Source organism: Notolepis coatsorum, assembly GCF_963971535.1.
Source record: "Notolepis coatsorum genome assembly, chromosome: 2".
Taxonomy (NCBI): domain Eukaryota; kingdom Metazoa; phylum Chordata; class Actinopteri; order Aulopiformes; family Paralepididae; genus Notolepis; species Notolepis coatsorum.
In genome coordinates, this window is record NC_140166.1 from 21,047,291 (window position 1) to 21,074,308 (window position 27,018).

The 27,018-nt window shown below is 44.9% G+C and overlaps 1 protein-coding gene across 1 annotated transcript in view; it reads left to right on the top strand.

Annotated features, from left to right (window-relative positions):
- LOC311222677 (integrin alpha-2-like) overlaps positions 1 to 26,604 on the top strand; it is a 109,085-nt gene extending 82,481 nt beyond the window's left edge. Inside the window, exons 21-27 of the mRNA XM_084307276.1 lie at positions 1,325 to 1,427; positions 2,674 to 2,784; positions 3,142 to 3,252; positions 7,231 to 7,344; positions 18,329 to 18,418; positions 20,384 to 20,500; positions 24,297 to 26,604. Of these exons, the coding sequence (XP_084163402.1) occupies positions 1,325 to 1,427; positions 2,674 to 2,784; positions 3,142 to 3,252; positions 7,231 to 7,344; positions 18,329 to 18,418; positions 20,384 to 20,500; positions 24,297 to 24,407 (757 nt within the window). The 3' untranslated portion in view covers positions 24,408 to 26,604. The remainder of the gene's footprint in view (positions 1 to 1,324; positions 1,428 to 2,673; positions 2,785 to 3,141; positions 3,253 to 7,230; positions 7,345 to 18,328; positions 18,419 to 20,383; positions 20,501 to 24,296) is intronic.
- Positions 26,605 to 27,018: the final 414 nt, after the last annotated feature.

Consider the following 27,018-nt stretch of genomic DNA (forward strand, 5'->3'; position numbering starts at 1 on the left):
CTGTTAGTATGGCCACGTCCTCGCTTATATAGAGGAGCGGATGTGGGTGTGGCCAGGCGGATGGGTGTGTACGTGTGAAGAAATTGATTCAGTATTAGATTGATAAGGGATAGGGTTCCAATAGAGCAGAGCGCTCGCTATACTCATATAACTATATAACTTATAGGATAACCGTATGTTCTCCAACTTGTGTGAGTTGCAGTGATCTCCTGGTTGTTCCCCACCTAGGTTATCTAACTATTGCGCCGCTGCAACTAGAAACACTGGCCTGGCCTGCTTCTACGTTCAAGTTTAAAAAATAAATAAAATGGAAATCATCTGGCGACCCCCCCTGTGGCGGCTTTGGGAACCACTGACGTAGAGGATACTCACCAGGTGCAACTGGTTCACATCAAAAAAAAATGGAACAAACTAAAACTGGAGTCAAATCCCCCTAACTACCTCAACCAAATACTACCTAACTCAACCCTAGTCTTCAGGTGGGTACTTGTGGGGGGTATTTATGCACTGGAACTCTCTGGGCAGAAGAAGCAACTGTTATACAGTGACCCCCTCTGTGCCAGAGATGTGCTCCTGAGAGGACACAAGTGCCTGTCTCTACCCTCTTTTTCCACCACGCTATATTTGACACAACGGATTCCCTAACCAGAACCCGCTGTCTAAACCTACCAAGGGAATATAACTCCATTCATCAAGAACCAGCTCAGCACCAACATGAGCACCTAATTACTGACCAAGCTGTTCTCCTCCAAACCAATCAAACAAACAAACCAAACAATTTACATGCCAAAAATGCATGCAATTACTATACTAGTGAATACATTCACAATCAAAATGTGGTATAGAATAAACTTTCCGAAGTGTTACTTACAAAGAAAGTCCAAAATCAGATTCCACCACTACAAACTAAGCCAAAAAACGAATCAATTAAACCAAAGGTCCACCAAATTACACAAGCCCCCATTTTGTCATGAACCAAACTCAAGGTACAGACAAAAACAAGGGAGACCACACAAGTACTTGAAAAGTACTTTAATTAAGCTATGAACTATGTACAAAAAGGAATTAAAGAATGAGTGGATCAGTATATCAGTAATGTAGTGAGAATGAGTCAGTGTGTGGTGTGTGTAAGTGATAAGATGAGAAACAACCATACCAAACCAAACAAAACAAAACAAAATGTCATGACCAGCTTGGAGGAGAGAGACAGCCAAAATGGAGAAGCCAGTCCTTTTTCACAGGTGTGCCTCCTCCTCCTGACACACCTGAATAGGTGTGTCTGATTGCAGTGTTAACCTGTGATGATCTGTCTGCATGCTTCCAGGCAATCAAATATTAATTTCTATGTGGCTGATGGAGCCAGTGCGGTGGTGACAGCGGTGAAAACACTAGATGACATCGGTCCAGAGTTCAATTTCTCCCTGAAGGTAGAGTCATCCAACAGATCATCATAATAGTGATCACCAACATCTGAATTATCTATAATCACTACACACTCTCTGTTGGTTTGTTTGTATGTTTATGTACTGTATGTTTGCTTGTTTGGTTGGTAGGTAGGTAGGTAGTTGGTTGGTAGGTAGCTAGGTAGGTGGTTGGTTGGTATGTAGGTGGTTGGTATGTTGGTGCGTGGGTGGTTGTTTGGTTGGTTGGTAGTTGGTTGGTGGTTGGTTGGTAGGGTGGTTGATTGGTTGGTTGGTAAGTTGGTTGGTAGGTGGCTGGTAGGTAGGTTGGTTGGATGGTTGGTCGGTTAGTTGTTTGGTAGGGTGGTTGGTTGGTTGATAGGTTGATAGGTTGATAGGTTGGTTGGTTGGTTGGTTGGTTGGTTGGTTGGTTGGTTGGTTGGTTGGTTGGCTGGCTGTTAGTTGGTTGGTTGGTTGGTTGATAGGTTGGTTGGTAGGTGGTTGGTTGGTCGGTAGGTAGACGTATGTATGTAAGTAGGTAGGTTGATAGGTTGGTTGGTAGGTGGGTAGGTGGTTGGTTGGTTGGTTGGTTGGTTGGTTGGTTGGTTGGTTGGTTGGTTGGTTGGTTGGTTGGTTGGTAGGTAGGTAGGTATGTAGGTAGGTTGGTTAGTTGGTTGGTTGGTTGGCAGTTATGGTAGGTGATTGATTGATTGAGTGGTTGGTTGGTTGGTTGGTAAGTAGGTAGGTAGGTAGGTAGGTAGGTAGGTAGGTAGGTAGGTATGTATGTATGTATGTATGTATGTATGTATGTATGTATGTATGTATGTATGTATGTATGTAGGTAGGTAGGTAGGTAGGTAGGTAGGTAGGTAGGTAGGTAGGTAGGTAGGTAGGTAGGTAGGTAGGTAGGTAGGTAGGTAGGTAGGTAGGTAGGTAGGTAGGTGATTGATTGAGTGGTAGGTAGGTAGATGGTTGGTTGGTTGGTTGGTTGGTTGGTAGGTAGGTTGGTTGGTTGGTTGGTTGGTTGGTTGGTTGGGAGGTGGGTTGGCTGGATGGTTGGTTGGTTGGTAAGTAGTTAGGTAGGTAGGTTGGTTGGTTGGTAGATAGGTGGTTGGTTGGGAGGTGGGTTGGCTCAAATGGATATATGATCTTTTGAAATAACATCCCTCACCACAACCTGTCTCCAGAAGGTCAAGTCTAATGTTACATTGTAGTCATGTTTATTTACATATATTGTATTTAAATGAATGATGTTTACTACCTATGCTTTTAGATTTCAACCGGCAACTTCCCCATCAATCTCCTGTACCTGACCGTTAGGCTGCCGCTGAGCACCAAGGCTGGCAACCCTCTGCTCTATGTGACAGGGTTTGACACAGCAATGGTGAGTACTCTGCTCTACGTGACAGGGTTTGACACAGCAGTGGTGAGAACTATACGTCCCTTTTGTTTTTCACATTATTCTATTTATACAAATACCCAAAGGCAATATAGCCCCCCCCCCCCCCCTCCCCCCCCACACACACACACAGTCACTTGTCAATGACTTTTAAATGTTGCTGAATCCGTCAAGGGGGACGCCTTGAACAGCGAAAGTCGTGGTGATATAGCTTTTTGGAATTAAACCTTTCAGTTATACACAAACATGCAAACACAGTTATATGTCCATAGACAATATGAATGTGTTACCTGCCTTGTTTGTGATACATTGTACATGCTGTTCTCTGTTCACATGCTGCAGGGCAGTTCATCCAACTGTGACGCCAGCAGCCTGGTTGACCCTCTGAAGATAGGAGTGAAAACACACCTCGCCTCCTTCTCCAGAGAGAGCCTCCGGGGCTTAGAACGACTGGTAACATGTTCAGAATACCTTGTTTATTCAGTGTTCTATTCGTGTTATATTCATTGTTCTATTCATGTTCTATTCATGTTATTTTCACTGTTATATTCATTGTTATATTCATGTTATATTCATTGTTATATCCATGTTATATTCATAGTTATATTCATAATTATATTCATTGTTATATATATTGTTATATTGATTGTTATATCCATGTTATATTCATGTTACAGTATATTCATGTTATATTCATTGTTATATTCATAATTATATTCATTGTTATATTCATGTTATATTCATAATTATATGCATATTATATGCATTTGTAGCAGGGTGGATTATCCCTGCTTCGTGGGAACGGTTGCTGGCAGTCACAAGGTAGCTGGACACAGTAGAGCTCCGTCTGACTGCACCCTCGTCTTTGGGCCTGGAGCGTCAACCTGGGGCCCGGTAGTGGGAGTGAATGGGGCCCGGGATTTAACAACCTGGTTTGGTGCTCTGGTCCTCCTCGCCTCTCTGGGGCGGTCAGCAGTACTCCCCAACTCGCTCTCACTTCCCTGATTATCTCCTTGGGCCCTCCCACACCTAGTGACTGATATACCTAAATAGATTCGTCCCTCCCGCAAGCAGTACCCTCCCTTGATGACCACTAGAAACCTTACAATGAAAAGGGGAGAGTGGGGTAGGAAGGGGTTGATTATGTTAACGTTACCCACACCAAAAGAGTTGTTAAACGGCTCATGGATAGACACGCACACAGAACTCCCATCTAATTCTTTAATGTTAATTCTACTGGTCAGTTACAATGATTTAATAATAGTGACCAAATGGACTGAAGTCCCACTATAGTTCCGTTTGTAACTCCATACCTCATAAACACGTATATTATACACCCACCTCTGGGTTAATATCAGGGATAATATACTTCAATGTGTTTGACTCATCGCCCACGTCTGGGTCTTCACCCTGTATAATACCTCGGACAGGCTTTAATTATACGGCAAGAATAATACCTCTCTAGGCTTTATTTATAATACACCAGGTCTGTAACCTCCCCACAGGGAAAGGGTTAATTAGATGGGAAAATATTACACAAACACGTTATCACACTCAAAGAAAATGAAAAGAAATCACAAGGTGGGCCCACAAATACCTAACCAAGTCCTATGCTAATGCCGGCATGTATTGTTAATGGGGTACCCCTAGAACTGTGGTTAGCAACGTTAGCTTCGCCCGCAGGCTGCACCACACTGTGTACTGTGTAATAGATCCGGAGCATTGATGCTCAATTGTACTCAACCCAAAATGGCGGCCGCGCCGCACCACCCTCGTCCGGGTGGCAAGATGGCGTTGAACGCTCATGTCGCGGGTGCTAGCAGGCGGGGCTGGAGCAGGGGCAGTAGTGAGCTGAGAGCGTGTGCTGGGTGTTGGCGACCTCTGCCGGTCGGGACGATCTCCCGTGTTGGCCTGAAGTCAGCCGGTGCAGAATGGTTGTAAACAGCCGGTGCAGAGTCGACGGCGCGCATATATAAACTCGCCCTCACTCACACTGAAGCTACACTCTGGGTCCCAAACAGCCCACCTGCTACACGATTATACTGTGGCGCAACGTGGTTGACTATACCACCGGTCTTCTTCAGCGCCTCGCGCTAGGGTTGCACTGGAGTCGATATAGCCGTTAGCCGCACGCTAATTATACCGTCACACTGCTACTGTAACCCGACAACTATGGACGTCAGTCCCGTGGCTCAGTCTCTCTTACTCACGCACTATCACGGATACTCCTATGATAACCCGTCGCTCGCTCCGGCGGGGCTCTCTGGGGGTTCTTTAACGGGGCTATTCCAAAGCACCTCCCGTTGCAGCTGCGACCATTCACAGCAACATCCCAAACAGAAGAGGACTCGTCTCCCCTCTTCCGCCTCCATTTATTTCCTTCCCATCTCTCTCGGACACTCTCTGCCTGTCACCGCCCCCTGCTGGTACCGCCTGCTAGTCACACAGGGAAAAGGATGATGAATATGGTCCAGTAACCCTGTTCATAATCCATATTCCAGCGATAGAAGAAGGAGGAGCTCGCGTCATTGTTCGTGAGAATATCAATGGAAACTAGTCAACATGTCTTTGTGCACAAAGGGGAGATAAAAGGCAAGTCAGCACATCTGAATAATAGGCATATTTTCAGGTTGCTACACATTGTTATATACATTTACATTTAGTCATTTAGCTGACGCTTTTATCCAAAGCGACTTACAAGTTCTGTACGACAAGTCATCAGGAAGGGTATAACTCTATCAGCTGAGTAACAATGTTCATCAAAGTGTTGCGTGTTACAGTGTAGGTTAGTTTATTAGGACATGACAGTAAGGTTAGTTGGGGTTAGGTCTTTTTTTTGTAATTTTTTTTTAATTTCAGATAATGGTTGAAGAAGTGCGTCTTTAGTCGACAGCGAAAGATTGGACGGGTTTCGGCTGTCCTAACTGGGGTGGGTAGTTCATTCCACCATTGTGGGGCAAGGACTGAGAATAGGCGACTTCTCTTTGATGACCCTCCCGGAGCTTGGATAGGAGTAGGTCTGAGGCGGCCAGAAGATGCAGAGCGTAGGGGTCTTGAGGGTGTGTAGTTAGAGACCATTGAACGGAGGTAGGCGGGAGCGGTTCCCTTTGCCGCACGGTATGCTAGGTCGAGGGCCTTGAAGCGGATTCGTGCAGCAATGGGGAGCCAGTGCAGGTCCCTAAGAAGTGGGGTGACATGGGCCGATTTCGGTAGGTTTGAGATCAGGCGGGCCGCTGCGTTCTGAATGAGTTGAAGAGGCTTGGTGGCAGTGGCCGGGAGGCCAGCTAGCAATGCGTTGCAGTAGTCGAGGCGGGAGATGACTGTTGATTGGACGAGGAGTTGGGTGGCTTCTTTTGTCAGGAAGGGGCGGATCCTTCTGACGTTGCTCAGGAGGAATCTGCAGGTTCTGGTTGTCGCTGCGATGTGAGCAGAGAAGTTCAACTGGTCGTCGAGGACAACACCAAGGTTCTTGGCGGTCGGGGACGCGGTCACAGCTGCATTCTCGACTGTGATGGAAAGGTCGGTCAGGGGGGAGGATTTGGCCGGCAGGTGGAGCAGTTCTGTTTAGCTTAGGTTCAGTTTGGTGGTTGGTCGTCATCCAGGCGGAGATGTCGGACAGACAAGCCGAGATCCGCTCAGAGACGTGGATATCTGAGGGAGGGAAGGAGAGGAAGAGTTGAGTATCATCGGCATAGCAATGATACGAGAAGCCATGAGACGTGATAATGTTACCCAGTGATTTAGTGTAGAGGGAGAAGAGAAGGGGTCCTAGGACCGAGCCCTGGGGGACACCTGTATATTCATGTTACAGTATATTCATGCTATATTCATTGTTATATTCATTGTTATATTCATGTTACAGTATATTCATGTTATACATGTTACAGTATATTCATTGTTATATTCATGTTATAGTTATTCATAATTATATGAATTGTTCTATGAATTGTTCTATTCATTGTTCTATTCATTGTTCTATGCATTGTTCTATGTATTGTTCTATTAATTGTTCTATTCATGTTATATTCATTGTTATATGCATTGTTATAGTCATGTTATATCCATGTTCTATTCATTGTTCTATTCATTGTTCTATTCATGTTCTATTCATGTTCTATTCATTGTTATAATCATTGTTATATTCATGTTATATCCATGTTAGTTCCTTAGTATATTCATGTTATATATATTGTTATATTCATTTTCATCAAATATGTGAATTCTCATAGAATTCTCATGAGTCAAAAAGTTGAGTTCCACATTTCAACAAATACCCAATTTATACTACATGCTGCATGGCAGACATGCAGCAGTGTAAAAGCTTAAAGTCATGACATGGACTCTGGCTACATCAGGTCATTTAAGTCTAATTATAATTCCACTGAAAATAAAAAATTCTCCTTTTTATTGCATTTTCCCCTCAATTCACAGGATTGTAAAAGTGCAAACTGCAGATCTGTGAGATGCATCCTGAAGGATATCAGAGAGACAAGTGACGTCTATGTGAACATCTCTACAAGAATCTGGAGCGGCACCTTCACCTCTGTAAATATATTCCATAATAATATATACACTCCTTAACACTTTGAGAGCCAGCCGTGTTTTCCTTTTTACCCCCTTGAATGCCCAAGGCCACCATCGCCTAATCTATGTTTTAAATTATGGCTATGTGTCTAATCTGCCCGTCGCATTATCAATGACCTATTTCCAGTCAACATTGTCGAAGCAGATTGTTTTTTTATCGGTTCATTTCCGTTTCATAGCATTTAGAAAACCCCTTGTTTTCACATGAGAAATAAAAAAAGAGGTTTCCATGAGCCTTTTACTGGAATATTCTAGAACGTTGTCATTGTTCTGCCTATTTATGAATCGTTTTAAAATAAACGCTAGATTATCGATAGTATATGTGTACGCATGCACGCTCGTGGCGCGCGCTGAAAATCGCTTCTCCTATTTCCTGACGGCGCGCACAGTCAAACAGCGATATCCGTGAAAACAGGTCTGATTATCCTTAGACTTGTAACATAGATTCCTTACCTGAGATCAGATGGTATCCAAATGGATTATTCCAATTCCTGGTCGCCATTCGAAAAAATCGATCCTTTTAGTGATCCACTGTGTATACAGTAAAACACATATTCCCCGCGGCTCCGAGAGTCCAGCATGAAGCTGGTAGATGCCGGCTGCGTGAGTGAGAAGTAAAATGTGGAGTGCAGGTTTTTTTTCTCATTCATTTTCATTGAGTTCAATCCAAAAGGGTGAATTACCACCTGGGAGACGATAGGGGGCGCTTTTTTCACATCTGAGCGACTGAGGTAGTTGAATTTCCAACGGTAGACTTGGTTGATGAAATATGATTTCAGATAAAAAAAAAAAAAAAAAAAAGAGAAAATACGAGAATTCTCGTGAGTGGGCATTCAACCCGCGGGGGGTAAACCCGAGAAATCTCGGGCGTGGCATGCAAAGTGTTAATAATATGCAAAATAATAATAAGCTCAATAAAGATATACTACATAATAATATACATCATAATAATATACTCAATAATAATATACTCAATAATAATATAGCTAATAATACACTATATGAACATACCTCAACTTCTTTCCCTGTTACATCTGGTGTCCCCCAAGGCTCAGTCCTTGGTCCCATACTCTTTTCCCTCTATATGTTACCCCTCTGCCACATTTTCAGAACACATGGTCTTCAATACCACTGCTACGCCGATGACACACAGTTATACATTCACTCCCCTCCTGACACCACTGCTGCTACTATTGCCCTCTCCTCCTGCCTCTCTGAAATAAAAATCTCGATGAACCACAACGTTCTCCAACTCAATAGCACTAAAACTGAAATCCTTGTAATGGGCCCACCTCACCTTCTCCGTAAAAACCCTGACTGCTCCATATCCATCAACAACCACTCTATCCTCCCTCCCCCACAGTGAAAAACTTGGGTGTTCTTTTTGACCCCAAACTAACATTCGAACCACACATCAACAACATCACCCCAAGACATGCTACTTTCACCTCAGGAACATTTCACACATTAGACCACTACTGTCCCCCTCCAACACTGAAAAGCTGGTTCATGCCCTCATTTTCTCCCGTCTAGATTACTGTAATGCATTACTCATTGGCTCAACATCTAAATCCCTCCATAAACTTCAACTAATTCAGAACACCTCAGCCCGCATCATCACCCGCTGCCCCAAATTCTCCCACATCACACCTGGGCCCTATTCCCCGTACCTGGTTCAACTAAGTCGATCTTAGTCCCATTATCCAGCTTCAGTTAACCCGATGTTTGAAGCCGGGATTTTCATGTTCCTCGAAGGTGGATTCAGTCTCGTTAACTAGAACCAGACTTGAGACCCAGGATAAGTGCGCGCGGCCGCTTCAGTTGAAAAGCCATCACGTATCGATAGCAGAGATCCTGATTTTTTAACGGCATTGATTGATTAATTGATTTAAAACTTTATTAACAGATTGCATTACGGCTCAATCGCCTCGCCGACAAGTTAAATGCGTTATCTATAGGCTAATTTTAAGTCCCTCATTACCCCAATCAATCAGATTATATTTCTTTAAACTTGCCTGCTGGCAGTAGGTTTATGGAATGGATAATCAAATGAGATCTTGCTAGCGAAAATAATTAGTTAAACTGTTATACGGAATAAGGACACGGCTCTCTTACCCATTGATTGATGTATGGTGGATCTTTTACTTATCTACACTGTGGTGTAACGGTGTCTGCTTTTGACTTTCACACAGGCGGCCCGGGTTCGAATCCCACTTCTCCTAGTCTTTTCCTTCTTTTTGCAATGTAGGAATAATTCAATTTGGTGCACGTTGAGAGCTATATAAAGAATGACATCCTCAATGCATGTAGATTTATAATATTTTAACTTAAAACTAGGCTACTTCTGCGTATAATCATTAATATTATATTCCAAAAAATTATATTGGAAACACGGGGTTTCGAACACCGGTCGCCCGGTTGCCAGGATTGTGCACTACCGCTGCGCCACTGTGCCAGATGGGATACATTCATTGTTTATACATTAATGAACGAGAGACCCGTGTTTAGAATATTCTTTATTTTGAATGAAGTTTTATCTCTTTATTCTCATTCATTAATGTGACGTCAACGGCTCATTCAATTTCTCAAATCCGTCAAACAGCGCATCTCATCAGACATTTTAATCCCAGTTACAATATCACACAAAATCCACAATCCACGCATAGACACTTCAATTTTATGCTTGAATGAAACAAAATCCAGGCGCTCCTCTCCTTCCTCGCTCCTCATCCACAGCGGAGAATATGAAAGGAATCAGAGCCAAACGAGCGATAGGTTTCAATCATTAAGGATATCCCCGCGGGATTCACATTTGCAATGCTGCGCGTTGTTAAAATAACCACATAATGTGTACATCGCACCGAGCGAGCGCCACGGTATAATATAACGTGCATTATTTAGGACAAAGTGAATTTAGTATCAGCATTTTGGGTCTATTTTACATTTCAAAAGCCCCCTCTGGAAGAATGGAGCACAAAAACGTAATTCAGAATGGTATAATGCAGATCGTAGACTGTGGGAATAATTTCAGGAAACGGGCTGTCACTTCTTTGCGGGGGCGTGGCTATGGTTCATCCGGCTAACTTGAACTTAAACCCTGCTCTCGACCAGGCTCAAACTTTTTGATCTGTTGTCATGGTGATTTAGACAATCCAGCTTCGGGGAATGGGAAAGTCCGGCTTAAGTCAGACTTGACCGAAAGTTATCCGGCTAACTCAGTTATCCAGGTACGGGGAACGGGGCCCTGTCCTCTCCTCACTTCACTGGCTCCCTGTCAAGTATAGGATTGACTTTAAGATCTGTCTCCGCACTTACAAAGCCCTCCACTCCCTAGCACCTGATTACATCTACAACCTTCTTCAACACTACACTCCTTCCCGCTCACTCCGCTCATCCAACTTAGCCCTTCTGAGCACACCACACTACCGCCTTAAATCCACAGAAAACAAATCATTCTCCTCCGCTGCTCCCCGACTCTGGAATCAACTCCCATTACACATCAAAGAAGCCCCATCTGTAGAAACATTTAAGTCCCACCTCAAAACCCACCTGTTCAAACTTGCATACCCAACCCCTGCATCACTTACATTTTCACATCTGTACAGACCTATACTTTAGCATTATTATTTATTTAAAAATGTTCTATGTCTTGTCTCTAAGTTGTCTCCCTCTCTCTGTATTATCCCCACTATGTCGTCATTGTGAAAGTACATGTACTGTGTTTGTCCCTGTACTGTGTTTGTCTGTATGCTATAATGCCATGTATGTAAAGCGCTTTGAGATTCCTAATGTAAGGCGCTATATAAAATTTATTTATTATTATTATTATTATTATTATTATTATTATTATTATTATTATTATTATTATTATTATTATTATTATTATTATTATTATTATTATTATTATTATTATTATTATTATTATTATTATTATACTAATAATAATAATAATAATATGCTCCATGATAATATACTAAATAATATACTCAATAATTATATACTAAATAATAATACACTCAATAATAATATACTAAATAATGATATACTCAATAATAATATACAAAATTAAAATATAGCTGTTAAGATAATGACTGCAGCTTATCTTTGCGTTGCATTCGGAGGAAAGGAATCGATGAGAGACGATGAACTCTTTAGCCTTTTTGGCTTGGTTTATTTAACATTGGTCATAAACATTGTTGTATAGCGTGCACCTGCTACTTGAAGGTGCAGCTATAGAGAGAGGAAGAGAGAGAGCTGAGCAGGTGGACACACCCCTTTTATAGGCTCAGCACGGTGAAACAGATGTGCGCCTCTACCTTTAGTTAGAGCGCCCCATAGTGTTACAACAACATTACTGCAATCATAATATATACAGAGAACACATTGATATATATAGCACATAATGGCACAACTGAGGACATTTTACCTTTACTCTTAACAATAGCTAATAATAATACACTCTATATTCATATACTCAATAATAATATGCTCCATGATAATATACTCAATAATTATATACTAAATAATAAGCCCTTATTTATACGTCTGGTGAACATAACTTTAAGCCTGTTTTTTCTGTTTGCTTTTATAAGCCAAGACTAACCAAGTTGTTCTCACATCCTGTAATGAGTCACATGAGCTACACAAGGTTCAAGGCACATCACTGGTGAACTTACTACAAACTTGAAAAGATTTTAATCAAAACTATTGGTTATGTCAAGTTAAGTCATCAACACCCAGGCTCTGCGGTGGCGGAGCGGCAGTCAGGGTGAATCCAATAATAATTAGCATTACTGATCATTACCATTACCAATAATTACCATTACCAATAATTGCCAATACTTACCATTGCCATTAATTACCATTACCAATAATTGCTAATAATGACCATTACCAATGATTATCATTACCAATAATTGCCATTACCAATAATTACTAATAATTACCATTACCCATAATTACCATTACCAATCATTATAATTACCATTACCAATAATTATCATTACCAATAATTACCATTACCCATAATTACCATTACTGATAGCCACACTATTCTTCACTTGGCACTGTATTCACTCGAATGACTGGATTATGCTACAAGCATAGTTTGTAGTTTGGAAAAACTGCTTTTAGCTTTTATGCTTCGGACACAAAGCACCCTTTAGATCAGCACAGCAGTTCTCAAACTACGGGTTGTGCATTGCGCATTGGCAAGTAAAACTGGCAACATATTTTGGCTAAATATGCCTCGTTTTATAAATGTGTGTTAAATGTAAGTAATAATATGATTGAATATAACTGCAATTTAACTGTTCCACAAGAGGGCGCTATAGGCATAAGGAGACGCAGCTATAGCAGCTGACGTCAGGTAGCAGGTATAAGGGAATGTTCCCTCCCCCTCTGTCTCTCTCACTCTAGCTCTCACGGAGAGCAGGTCTCGTGGTGGAAATGTACATACGAAATAAACCACGCCAGTTAAGGCTAAAGAGGACCTCGTTGTCATGACCAGTTATTTTGCTCCCCAGGTGACTCTGTCAACAGGTTATGGGCCCAGATCACGGAAGAGCAAAATAACGATAGCTAGTTAGCTGAAAAGTTTAGGCTAGTTTAGCAGCGGGAGAACCGCGTGACGTTAAAGCTAAGCTAACGGGCAGCTAAGCTAAGCTACAATCAAAAGATGGCGACAAGAGGCAGGAGCAAGTGGCCCACGTTTAACGGAAGGGCAGAAGAATACGAGCTCTGGGAAGAGCGGATGTTGTGCTATATGCACGGAGTGGGGCTGAAAAAGAAAAATTTTACGGGCCTCATGGGAGAAATAACGGAGGCCGCGCAAGCCCTGGATACAAAGCTGAATGCTGACGCATACTGCAAGCTAGCACCACTCCTAGACAACACGAGCTTGGGGCTGATATTCCGGGACACAAAGGACAAAGGCAGAGAGAGTCTAAAAGTGTTAAGAGAACACTACATTGGCAGAGGTAGGCCCCGGATTGTATCCCTGTATATAACTTTGACCGCGCTGAAGAAAGCTAACACAGAGACTGTGACTACGTCATCAGGGCGGAACAGATCATCACGGCGCTCAAGAGTGCAGGAGAAGCACAGAGCGATGGACTACTGATGGCGATGGTTATGAGGGGACTACCGGAGAGGTATAAACCATTCACACTGTTGGTGACACACAGTTCAGCGGACATGCCGCTGGGGGAGTTCAAGGCCAAGCTGCGGAACTTCGAGGCCTCAGAAGACTCAGACCCGGTCGCCGAAGAGGCGGGAGAAAGGGTAATGCAGGCCCGGGCAGCGCCAAAGAAAAAGACCGGACCCCTGACGGAGATGGCGTGTTGGCGATGTGGAGAAAAGGGTCACTGAAAAGATAAGTGCATAAAAACCGTTTGGTGTAGTTTCTGTGGAACTTGGGGACACGCGGACAGAGTGTGTAAAAAGAAGCGCGAACAGAGCGCTCGGTACGCGCACGTGCAAGATGGCGGCTGTGTGCAAGATGGCGGCAGCGGTGGACGTGAGGCGAGTCGAGACGACGCCCGGAGAGCGGCGGGAAGAGAGGACTGATATATACATATGCTGGCAGACAGCATATGTCAGCCAGTCAACGCAGCAGCAGCAGGTCCAAAGGAAGGGACTGATCATGGACACAGGTGCGTCGTCCCACATTATCAACGACAGGAACCGATTCAAGAACTTTGACAGCACCTTCGAGCCGGAGAGACACAGCATGGAGCTGGCAGATGGGAAGCGCACATTCGGGTTGGCGCAGGGGAGAGGAGACGCACAGGTATGCCTCATAGACAGTAAGGGGCGCCGGTGTACAGTGACGTTGAAGAACGCCCTCTACATACCCTCGTTCCCACAAGAACTATTCTCTGTAAAATCTGCTACTGCAAACGGTGCCAAAGTGTTCTTCAATGAAGGTAACAATGTTCTTGTGGAGCCTGACGGTATGATGTTTAACATTGAGGTGTACAAGAGAATGTATTATCTACAAACAGAATGTAATGAAAATTATATGTGTAATGTCAGTCATGATATTCAGACATGGCATGAGATCATGGGTCATTGTAATTACGAGGATATACTGAAGCTGCAGGCGGTGACAGTAGGCATGCACATTAACGGTGAAAAGCATAGACCTAACAAAGAATGTGATGTGTGTATAAAGGGAAAGTTCACTCAAACAAGGAACAGAGGTCCCACGGAAAAGGTAAAGACACTTGAGCTAGTTAACACAGATCTAGCCGGTCCAGTAAATAATGAGTCCATAGGTGGCTTTAAATATGTGCAGTCTTTCACAGATGTGTGTACAGGGGCAGTGTTTGTTTACTTTCTCAGAGCAAAGAGTGACACACTCCAGGCCACAGAAAAATTCCTTGCAGATGTAGCTCCGTATGGCAGCATAAAATGCTTAAGGTCCGATAACGGTTCACAAATAGAGAGTTCCAGTCACTGTTGAGAAGGAACAAGATCAGACACGAGATGTCCTGTCCTTACTCCCCGCACCAGAACGGGATAGCAGAGAGGGAAGGACGCACTCTTTTCGAAATGGCTAGGTGTAAGCTAATAGATGGTAACTTATCTAAGAGTCTATGGCATTATGCGGTACAAGAAGCCGCTTACACCAGAAATCTGTGTTTTAACAAGCACACAGGCACCACCCCGTATACAGCACTGACTGAAAAAGGTGTGATCTAGCCAGGATGCACAAGTTTGCGTCAGTGTGTTATGCTTACCAACAGGACAGAGGAAAGCTCGAGTCCAGGTGTGAAAAAGGACTTTTTGTAGGGCATGACAAGGGCAGCCCCGCTTTTCTAGTCTATTATCCCGGTAAAGGGAAAGTGCAAAAGCACAGGTTAGTAAAGTTTGTCACAAAGACAACATGTGAGAACGAGACACAAGAGCCAGAGCTGGACTCCAGAGTAGGGTGTGAGGAAAGAGAGACACCACAGCCTAGTGTACTGAGTACACACATGCAGACAGACGGTCAACAACCCCCAGAGGATGATGACGGGAAGCACCCTAGGGTGACGTCACATGCCTCATGCAGTGGGAGATATCCCTCCCGGGAACATAAACCCCCAAAGTATCTGAACGACTATGGCCAGAGAGAAAGTGACGAGGATGACAGTACACTTACCAGCATAGATTACTGCTACAGAGTAGTGAGTGGTGTACCTCAGACCTTTAAAGAGGCCATGATATCCCCTGAGTCAGGAAAATGGGAGAGAGCAATGGATGAGGAGATGAGGTCCCTAGAGGACAATCATACTTTTACTCTAACAAAGTTACCAGAGGGTAGACAGACAATGGGAGGCAAATGGGTGTACTCAATCAAGGAGGGTATTGAAGGGCACGACAAGTACAAGGCCAGGTTTGTAGCTAAAGGCTACAGTCAGAGGGAAGGAATAGACTACGGTGAGACATTCTCCCCTACAGCCAATCTGACCAGTGTACGGGTAGTGATGCAGAAGGCAGCTGAAGACAACTTGATTTTACACCAGATGGATGTGAAGAAAGCCTACCTGCACGCACCCATTGATAGAGAGATATATATGGAACAACGTGAAGGTTACGAGAAAAAAGGAGAGAAGCTAGTGTGTATGCTAGAAAAACCATTTACGGCCTGAAACAGTCTGGGCGAAATTGGAACGAGATGCTTCATACATGTCTAATTGAAGATCACTTCATACAGAACCCAGTAGACCCCTGTGTTTACACAAAGGAGTCAAAAGAGTCAGGAAAAGTGATAATTGTGATTTGGGTGGATGATTTAATCATCACAGCAGACAACACTAGAAACCTAGAGCAGGTGAAAGGTATGCTCTCCACCAGATTCAAAATGAAAGACCTGGGTAGGTTAAAACATTTTCTAGGCATGGACTTCGAACAGTCTGCCAGTTGTGTAAAAATATCCCAGAAGAGATATGTGGAAAAGATCCTGAATCGTTTTGACGCAAGAATGTAGAACTAGGGAAACACCATGTGATCAAAAGCTAGACTACAAAGAGGATGCTCAGAAATTGACAGATGTAAAAATGTACAGAGAAGCTGTAGGTAGCCTCATTTATTTGACAACATGTACTCGCCCTGACCTATGTTTTGTAGTGAGTAAATTATCACAGCATTTGCTGATCCCACAGAAGAGCACTGGATTACAGCAAAACTTGTTTTTCGTTATCTCAAAGGCACAGCAGATAAACAGCTTTGTTTCAGAAAGAGCAGCGAGGGCTTAGGGCTTCAAGCCTATAGTGATGCAGATTGGGTGGCAGACTCCACAGACAGGAGAAGTACCACAGGGTATTGTGTGAGTATGGGTACAGACAGCTCACTGGTTTCATGGAAAACAAAGAAACAGCCCACAGTGGCACTATCAACTTGTGAAGCCGAATATATGGCTCTAGCTTTGACAATACAGGAATGTATTTATCTAGAACAACTGCTCGAAGGAATGGATACCTATGTATATAAGAAAACTGTTGTTTATGAAGACAACCAGGGAACCATTGCACTTGCTAGAAACCCTGTGTGCCGACAGAGGTGTAAACATGTGGATATAAAATATCACTTCATTAGATCTGTCATCAGAGAAGAAAGGATGACACTTGTTTACTGTCCTACAGACGACATGGTTGCAGACGCTATGACCAAGCCTGTCTCCAAACTGAAATTGAAAAGATTTGCAGGGGTCATGTTTGGTGTGTAAAATATTGCCTGTTATTACATGGCGTTTTCACATTCGCCGAAATGCTTGCTTGTGATTGGTCAATAGCGCTCGTCAGAGGTCCGTTATTACTCAATAACGGACCTCTGCCGAACAATAATGACCGCTGTGCGCAGCTGTTCGCAATCAAGCCCACTGACACACCTGCCGGCTGCACTGACAGCGGAGTGTGTGTGACGATGACAGCGGGAGCGACAGAACAGAACTGCGTCTGCATTTGATCTCGTCTTGTCGATGTAAAATGAATTAGGTATATTGTTAGTAAGTTAGCCATGTAATAAGCGGGATAATGTATAGCTATACTCGATCATTGTCGCAAAATAATTGACCTTCACTGATGTTTAAAAGACCTCGGCGAGGCGCCTCTGTATTTTAAACTCTGTGTCGGTCAATTATTTTGCGACAATGACCTCGTAGCTATACATTATCCCTTACTTATGTAATATTGACTGCCATGTTCTTTTGATGTTTTGAACTGTATTTTTTCTTGGAAAAGTTGTACAGTATACACGTCATTCATAAGTGGGAGTGTCAAATATAAGTAATAATATGATTGAATATAACTGCACTTTAACTGTTCCACAAGAGGGCGCTATAGGCGTAAGGAGACGCAGCTATAGCAGCTGACGTCAGGTAGCAGGTATAAGGGAATGTTCCCTACCCCTCTGTCTCTCTCACTCTAGCTCTCACAGAGAGCAGGTCTTGTGGTGTAAATGTACATATGAAATAAACCACGCCAGTTAAGGCTAAAGAGGACCTCGTTGTCATGACCAGTTATTTTGCTCCCCAGGTGACTGTCAACAATGTGTATTGATAACATAGTGCTGTAATAAAATTTTCTAATAAATATGCATGATCAAGTTCAACAACGTGTGCTTTTATTTTGATATTCCTTAATTCCATGTTGAAATTACACGATTGAAGTGTGGGGTTGCCAAAAAGAATTCCTAAATAAAATGGGGTCATGGTATAACCCGCTTTAGATGAATACCTTAGTAACCCTAGCAACCCTGTAGGACCATTTAACCCCAACAAACCATTCAGTCTCATTTTGAGTGTGTTTTAATTAATTAATTTGCAACTGGTGTGTAGCAGGCCGGGTAACGTAGGCCCTAGCTTGACGATGACAAGAACATACGTCTGGAACCAGGGAGGGTTGATAAAAGAGATTTTTTATTTTCAATATTCTTGTGTGAAATTTGTTTGTGGACACAGGCGACCTACCAGACCATTGAGCTGACGTCTATTGCAGAGATTGAGAGTTCTCAGCCTGACCTGATCCTCATCGGCCTCAAGCAGTTACCAGTAGGATCACATTTCAATATTTTGCTTCATAGTTTTGCAGTTTAGATTAGCGGACTGTGAGCGGGCAGCCCCGGCCTCTTGATAAAGCATGTCCCCTGCTCCCAGGCTCTGGGTCTCTTGATGAAGCGTGTCCCTGTCTCCTGCTCCCAGGCTCTGGGTCTCTTGATGAAGCATGTCCCTGTCTCCTGCTCCCAGGCTCTGGGTCTCTTGATGAAGCGTGTCCCCGTCTCCTGCTCCCAGGCTCTGGGTCTCTTGATGAAGCATGTCCCTGTCTCCTGCTCCCAGGCTCTGGGTCTCTTGATGAAGCGTGTCCCGTCTCCTGCTCCCAGGCTCTGGGTCTCTTGATGAAGCATGTCCCCGTCCCCTGCTCCCAGGCTCTGGGTCTCTTGATGAAGCATGTCCCCGTCTCCTGCTCCCAGGCTCTGGGTCTCTTGATGAAGCGTGTCCCTGTCTCCTGCTCCCAGGCTCTGGGTCTCTTGATGAAGCATGTCCCCGTCTCCTGCTCCCAGGCTCTGGGTCTCTTGATGAAGCGTGTCCCCTGCTCCCAGGCTCTGGGTCTCTTGATGAAGCATGTCCCCGTCTTCTGCTCCCAGGCTCTGGGTCTCTTGATGAAGCGTGTCCCCGTCTCCTGCTCCCAGGCTCTGGGTCTCTTGATGAAGCATGTCCCCGTCCCCTGCTCCCAGGCTCTGGGTCTCTTGATAAAGCGTGTCCCCGTCCCCTGCTTCCAGGCTCTTGGTATCTTGATGAAGCATGTCCCCGTCTCCTGCTCCCAGGCTCTGGGTCTCTTGATGAAGCATGTCCCCGTCTCCTGCTCCCAGGCTCTGGGTCTCTTGATGAAGCATGTCCCTGTCTCCTGCTCCCAGGCTCTGGGTCTCTTGATGAAGCGTATCCCCGTCTCCTGCTCCCAGGCTCTGGGTCTCTTGATGAAACATGTCCCCGTCCCCTGCTCCCAGGCTCTGGGTCTCTTGATGAAGCATGTCTCCTGCTCCCAGGCTCTGGGTCTCTTGATGAAGCGTGTCTCCTGCTCCCAGGCTCTGGGTCTCTTGATGAAGCATGTCTCCTGCTCCCAGGCTCTGGGTCTCTTGATGAAGCGTGTCTCCTGCTCCCAGGCTCTGGGTCTCTTGATGAAGCATGTCCCCGTCTCCTGCTCCCAGGCTCTGGGTCTCTTGATGAAGCGTGTCCCCGTCTCCTGCTCCCAGGCTCTGGGTCTCTTGATGAAGCGTGTCCCCGTTTCCTGCTCCCAGGCTCTGGGTCTCTTGATGAAGCGTGTCCCTGTTTCCTGCTCCCAGGCTCTGGGTCTCTTGATGAAGCGTGTCCCCGTCTCCTGCTCCCAGGCTATGGGTCTCTTGATGAAGCATGTCCCCGTCTCCTGCTCCCAGGCTCTGGGTCTCTTGATGAAGCATGTCCCCGTCTCCTGCTCCCAGGCTCTGGGTCTCTTGATGAAGCGTGTCCCCGTCTCCTGCTCCCAGGCTCTGGGTCTCTTGATGAAGCATGTCCCCGTCTCCTGCTCCCAGGCTCTGGGTCTCTTGATGAAGCATGTCCCTGTCTCCTGCTCCCAGGCTCTGGGTCTCTTGATGAAGCATGTCCCCGTCCCCTGCTCCCAGGCTCTGGGTCTTTTGATGAAGCATGTCCCTGTCTCCTGCTCCCAGGCTCTGGGTCTCTTGATGAAGCATGTCCCCGTCCCCTGCTCCCAGGCTCTGGGTCTCTTGATGAAGCATGTCCCCGTCTCCTGCTCCCAGGCTCTGGGTCTCTTGATGAAGCGTGTCCCTGTCTCCTGCTCCCAGGCTCTGGGTCTCTTGATGAAGCGTGTCCCCGTCCCCTGCTCCCAGGCTCTGGGTCTCTTGATGAAGCATGTCCCTGTCTCCTGCTCCCAGGCTCTGGGTCTCTTGATGAAGCATGTCCCCGTCCCCTGCTCCCAGGCTCTGGGTCTCTTGATGAAGCATGTCCCTGTCCCCTGCTCCCCAGGTGGCGCTGACGGTCAGTAAGCGTGGGGAGACGGCTGATGTCCCGGTGGGGGTCATAGCAGGGAGCGTGATCGGAGGACTCGTCCTGTTGGCTCTGGCTGTCGGTCTGCTGTGGAAGGTGAGCATTTGTTTCCATGTTAAGCCTTTCATATAGACCTGTTTGCTGTCTATGTCAGACACCTCCGGAGCAGAAAGGAACGTAATCCTGGTCAGAACAACGGGGCAGACTACAATATATTTGCATTTGTTAGCCATGCTAGCGATCTAAACAATCAATCCATGCCAAAACTAGATATGTAAATGGTGAAAGACTCACAGCCATGCTTATTTGGCAAAATCCAGCTATTTTCTTTTAAACAACTTTTAGTCAGGGGAGTGCCATGGTTTCTCCATAGAACCCCATCGTATTATTTTAGCGCAGCAGCTCGCGCATGTCCGGGGCAACTTAGTCACATGACTCAGTTGGTATTGCTGATTGGCTCAAACACGGTATGTTTGTATACAGTGAACAGGTCTATACTTGCTTCTAATGACACGTTGACAAGATAGCTACTGGGGTTGGGCACAAGAAATGTTTGAGTAGTGCTTGAGTAAATGTTTAATGAAATCTATTTTTATAACGCATCTTAAAGCACATGGCAGCAGCAATAACAAGATTTTGCATGGAATCACACACAATAATTGTATTATTTATCAATGCACAGCAATATAACCAATGCTTAATACATATTGTCACTCAAAACAGTCAGTTACCATTTGTAATAATTATGATGATTCTACCTGTGATCTGCCTCCTCAGAAGCGCACTATACAGTGGTGGAAGAAGTACACAGTTCCTTTTTAGGTTGAAGTAGAAATACTCAGATAAATGAGTATACTCTGGTAAAAGGAAAAGTCCTCCATTCAAATTCTACTTAAGTAAAAGTAGAGAAGTATTTGCTATTGAATGTACTTACTTACTTGAATGTACTTACTTACTTAAGTATCTAAAGTAAAAGTACACATTCTACATGACGTTTGTGTATCCATTGACCTCTATAGTTTATATTAAAGTGGTATGTGGTCCAGTTATGCTATATATGTTTTCTATGCACAATTATTTTCTTCAAAGTAACTAGTAACTGATGGGTTCAGATAAATGTAGTGGAGTAAAAAGTACAATATTTCCCCTGAAATGTAGTGAAGTAAAAGTACAAAGTTCCCTAAAATATATATATATGTAACGGTTGTGACAACGTCACCTCAAACTTCGATGCCCCGAGTGGGAGTTGAACCCCGGTCTCCCACACCGAGGGCAGCAACACAGACCGCTATACCAAGAGGTGAATTCACTTCTAAGTAATGGGTCTATGCATCTTTTGAGGATGTGAGAGTGAGTTTAACCCATAGCACCGCTACTCACCCCAGCCCTTCTTGACTGCTCTTCATGATACCGTTACACATATATATATGTCACTGGCACCTAGGGCTGACCCCTATTAGTCGATTAGTCCACTTAATCGGTCGAAAGGAGCCGTAGTCGACTGGCCAACCTCTTAGTCGAATATATAAAAAAATATATATATATAAAAAAAAAACAGCTAAACTAACGAGTAGGGTATATCTGCAGAGCCACAGAGCCCAACGTCTGGGCGGGGCTTCGTGGCGTGGACGTGGCTTGAGGCGGGGCTTCGTGGCATGGACGTGGCTTGTGGCATGGACCTGGCTTTGCACTACTGCGCATGCGGATGAGTGGGGGGGGGGGACGCCAAACAGCCTGCAAACTACCTGGCGGCTGGCGTTCTATCGCCATGCTCTAAGACAAACTCTAACCTTAACCAACTTCGAAAGAGTGCCTAAGCTTAACCGTCGAAAGAACTTGCCGTCACGCTCTAAGACAAACTCTAACCTTAACCAACTTCGAAAGAGTGCTTAAGCTTAACCGTCAAAAGAACTTGCCGTCACGCTCTAAGACAAACTCTAACCTTAACCAACTTCGAAAGAGTGCCTAAGCTTAACCGTCGAAAGAACTTGCCGTCACGCTCTAAGACAAACTCTAACCTTAACCAACTTCGAAAGAGTGCTTAAGCTTAACCGTCAAAAGAACTTGCCGTCACGCTCTAAGACAAACTCTAACCGTAACCAACTTCGAAAGAGTGCCTAACCTTAACTGTCGAAAGAACTTGCCGTCACGCTCTAAGACAAACTCTAACCTTAACCAACTTCAAAGAGTGCCTAAGCTTAACCAGTGTAGAAACAGGCGTCGGCCAATCAGAGAGCGTCTCCGAGAAATGCGGCTTGGTTTGGTATTCACGCGAGCGAGAGCGAGTGAGAGAGCCCCCCCCCCCCCCCCCCCTCATCCGCATGCGCAGTAGTGCAAAGCCAGGTCCATGCCACAAGCCACGTCCACGCCACGAAGCCCCGCCCAGACGTTGGGCTCTGTGGCTCTGCAGATATATGCTATTGAAACTAACGGCACATTTTGGCCAATCATACATCTGTCGACCATCCAAATCCTTAGTCGGGGACAGCCCTACCGGCACCTATAGGTGCCGTTTTGCACTCGCGGCACTTTGGCCTCATCTTTAAGGCGATCCAATGCTTTTATGCCAATGAACCAATACATTGCTTGTTCGATTGATACCGTACTCAAGGTATTAGGTGCTCGCATAAAATGTATCTATGTTCCAGTTTCATGTACTGTAGCGCTTCAATACACTCTGTACCGATCACAAATACCACCAACCTGGTTGTGTGGCAATAAATGAATCTTGTATCTTGTATTTGGAGACTCCAAGTGGCCATTTTGGAAAAACGCATAGACATACCATTATAAAAAGTTGTGTAAAACACTCCTTTTCTGTGGTATTGTTATCAACTTTGGACCTGTACTAGATAATGCTTTAGGCTATGGACCCATTGTGATTTCCAGGTCATACCTATCAGCTGGAACCTGTAAGAGGCCTCTGTTTGCAAGATAATTCAAATGGAAGTAAAAAAAATAAAACATACTTAACTTAACTTCAAAATTTAAAAAGCACTCCGAGTGATTCTTCCTGTTGTGGATGAAAATTCAGAATGTTTCCTTTCAAAAGAGACCAGACTCAGGGGCGGCTAAGTGGCGCAGTGGGCAAGGCACTCGCCAATAATGCAGGAGATGCTGGGTTCGAGCCCAGCTCTCGGCATTGCTACCAGCTTGGCTGGTCGTTCATACTAATACAATTGGCAGTATTAGGGGGTGGGAAGCTGGTGGGTGGGGATCGGACGTTGTCGACAGCGACTCCTACAGGTCGGTTGGTGCGCCTGCGCAGCAGAATCAGGAAGCAACGAGGGCGGCGTGTCCCTCCCACGCAGACCCTCGCCGCTGAGAGATTGCGTTGTTCAGGTGAAAAGATGCGACAGCTGCCTCCTCGTGTACCGGAGGGGACACGTGATGCAAGGCTTGGTCCACATTGCAGCCGACCTGTGGGAGGCATGGCCTAACAGTGTTCGAGACAGGGGAGGGTAGAATTGGACAATACGAAATTGGGATAAAAAAAAAAGAGACCAGACTCATGCATGTGCTATAAGTATAAAGTATAATAAATTGCAGATTACTATGCAATTTCTGGGTGTTTTCTGAAAAATGTGCCCATCAGTTAAGTACAAGTAGCTCGAAAATGTACTTAAGTACAGTACTTGAGTAAAAATACTTAGTTACTTTCCACCACTGGTTCTATATTACCTAATGAAATCCAACCCCGAAGTTGTCGTCTTTCTGCACGCGGATATATTAAACCGAACACAGCTTTGAGTGAACATAACAACTTTAATGTTTGAATCAAGACGCCTGTGTATTTCTGTACCGTGTGTAGACACGACAGGAGGTAGACAGGAAGTAGACAGGAAGTGCACGCTCTACACTCCGGTTTTCATGTCTTTTTGATTTTCCCTAGTTTGGCTTCTTCAAGAGGAAGTACAAGGAGCTTCAACAGGAGGGAGGCGGAGGGACAGAGGACGGATGTGCGCCAGAGGACAGTTGTGCGCTTGAGGACAGTGCACTGTGAGCTGGAGAAGAGGAGGGGACATGTAGAGAGGACATCTAGCCATGTCCCTCCGGTGGACAACATCAGAGTGAACGGATATCTCCTCAGGTTTTACTATTGTGATAACTACTTCTGTGTTCTCTGTTCTCTGTTCTCTGTGCCTGACTGCTCCTGTGTGTGTGTGTGTGTGTGTGTGTGTGTGTGTGTGTGTGTGTGTGTGTGTGTGTGTGTGTGTGTGTGTGTGTGTGTGTGTGTGTGTGTGTGTGTGTGTGTGTGTGTGTGTGTGTGTGTGTGTGTGTGTGTGTGTGTGTGTGTGTGTGTGTCTGTGAAATTATCTCTGATTACTCAACCAGATTAGATTTAATTGATTCATCGCCCCCTGCCACTCATAATGAAACTTGAAGCAGTCCGACAGATAGCCCTGGTCAAAGTTCAGCACCTATTCTCAAATGTACATATTCCTCGCAAATTTCTTTGTGAGATGAACAATAAAACCGTACAGATGGTGAGACAATGGACTGGACTGAACACTCACTCAACACGGGACATCATATTCCATACCATGCGGAGGGGCGGCCTGGGTGTTCCCAACTTTGAATGGACGTACATTGCCACAAGTCATCTTCTCAACATGCTGAACAGTGACGACCAGCACGTCAGAGAGCAGGCCAGAGCCTCTCTGTTCTTAGACCTGCAGAGACGCAAGGTCCCCCTGGCGTGTGGGTCGGATCCAAACTTCCTGGGTTACAAGAAGAAAGCAAGTGGAAAGCTGGACAGCCGTGCCCCCGGATTCGGGGTGTGGTCTGACTGGCCAGACCTGAATGACCTATGCGGCTGGTTCAACGTGGCCCTGGAGTGGGTGAGGCCAGACTCAGACGCTGTTAATGTTTCTGAGGAGATCATCTCTGACCCTACCATCTCCGTGAAGGCCACCATTGACATCTGTGGAACGTGGCATAAACTGCCACTTACCAATGCCCGTGGCCATCTCATGGCGGCACAACAACAACGCCAACGTCAACACTGGACAACACTTAAACTGCAAGGGAAGCTTGCCTGTCTCCCTGCCGCTGACCACTCTGTCTCGCATGCAGTTTTAAAAAATTTAGCTATTGATGAGAGCATCATCATTTTCACTTTTTATTTTTATTTATTTTTTATTATCTTTTTCCCCCCTCCTTTTTCCGATTTTTCTCCCATCCCACTGTTAGTCGTTATGCCAATTCCCAACCCCCTTCCTGGTTGTTGCGCACTCCCCCCTACTGTTGGTCCGAGAGGCCGGAGACTGTCACATGCTTGTAACGTGTGGAAGGTCACACTACCTCCCTCCAGATCCTACCCTTGCTGTGCAGGCGCCCCGACCGAACTGTAGGGGTCGCTGTCCACAACGCCCAGGACCCACCCATCAGCTTTCCCACCCCTAACACTGCCAATTGTGTTAGTATGAACGACCAGCCAAGCTGATAGCAACGCCGAGAGCTGGATTCGAACCCAGCATCTCCAGCGTTGATGGCGAGCACCTTGCCCACTACACCACCTAGCCGCCCATCATTTTCACTTTAAAAGCTAGGCTACAGGTTTTACCATCGATGCTCAGCCTTTCCATCTGGTTCCCTGGCAGTCATAGCCCACACTGCATACACCATGGTCACGAACAGGCAACAGAAACCATGTCTCACATACAGTACTCAATGGCTGTCATGCATACAAAGGGCTCTACATTTGTAGGCATGATAGGATCGTGGATCTGATTGCAGACAGTGTCAGTTCCACACTTGGGTCACCTGCAACATATAAGCTGTATAAGCACACCAGTGTGAAGCCATATATGCTCAATCTGTGTAGGGACAATTCACTGTTCTCTGATATTTCAGCAAACACCCCCGATGTTGTTGTTGTTAATGAGAATAACAGAGAGGTTCTCATCCTAGAAGTTGGCTGCACGTTTGACTGCAGTCTAGAGGAAGCCTTTACAACCAAAATGTTAAAATATCAACTGTTAGACCATACCATATCACAACTCGGCTACAACTGTAAACTTTTAGTCTTCATATTTGGAAGCCTGGGTCATGTCCATAAGTTGGGTGTTAGAGGCCTTCAGATGGCCGGTCTTGGGCACGATTGTATCAGAATAACCCACAATGTACAAGTGCACTGATAATATTTGTGTCCTTTAAACATTGTCTTTATGTGGACATAAATAAAGATTCTAAATGTGTGTGTGTGTGTGTGTGTGTGTGTTCAGCATTATGAATGACAGCTAATTAACAGATGGTGAACTCGGAGGTATCAGTCTATAAAGAGGAATCCATCCTCGTCAACTTGTAAAGTCGTAAATTCATCATTTAGGTCAGAAAGTCCTAATAGACTTCTTACACGGACGGTCATGTCATTATGACAAGCCCCGGTATTATCCGGTATTTCCCTTTATCACTTACCACAAATTTTGTCCTTGAAACTACATTTGGGGTTAATGGGTACATTTTTGTTGAAAGATTTAGTTGACGTTCCAATTTCTTTTATTTTTTTATATTTGATATTTTTATTACAGTTTTTTTTAGACATTACAGTAGACACTACGAACGTGACATACATACACCTATACAGTGTCCTTGTTTCAGGAGGTGAGAGA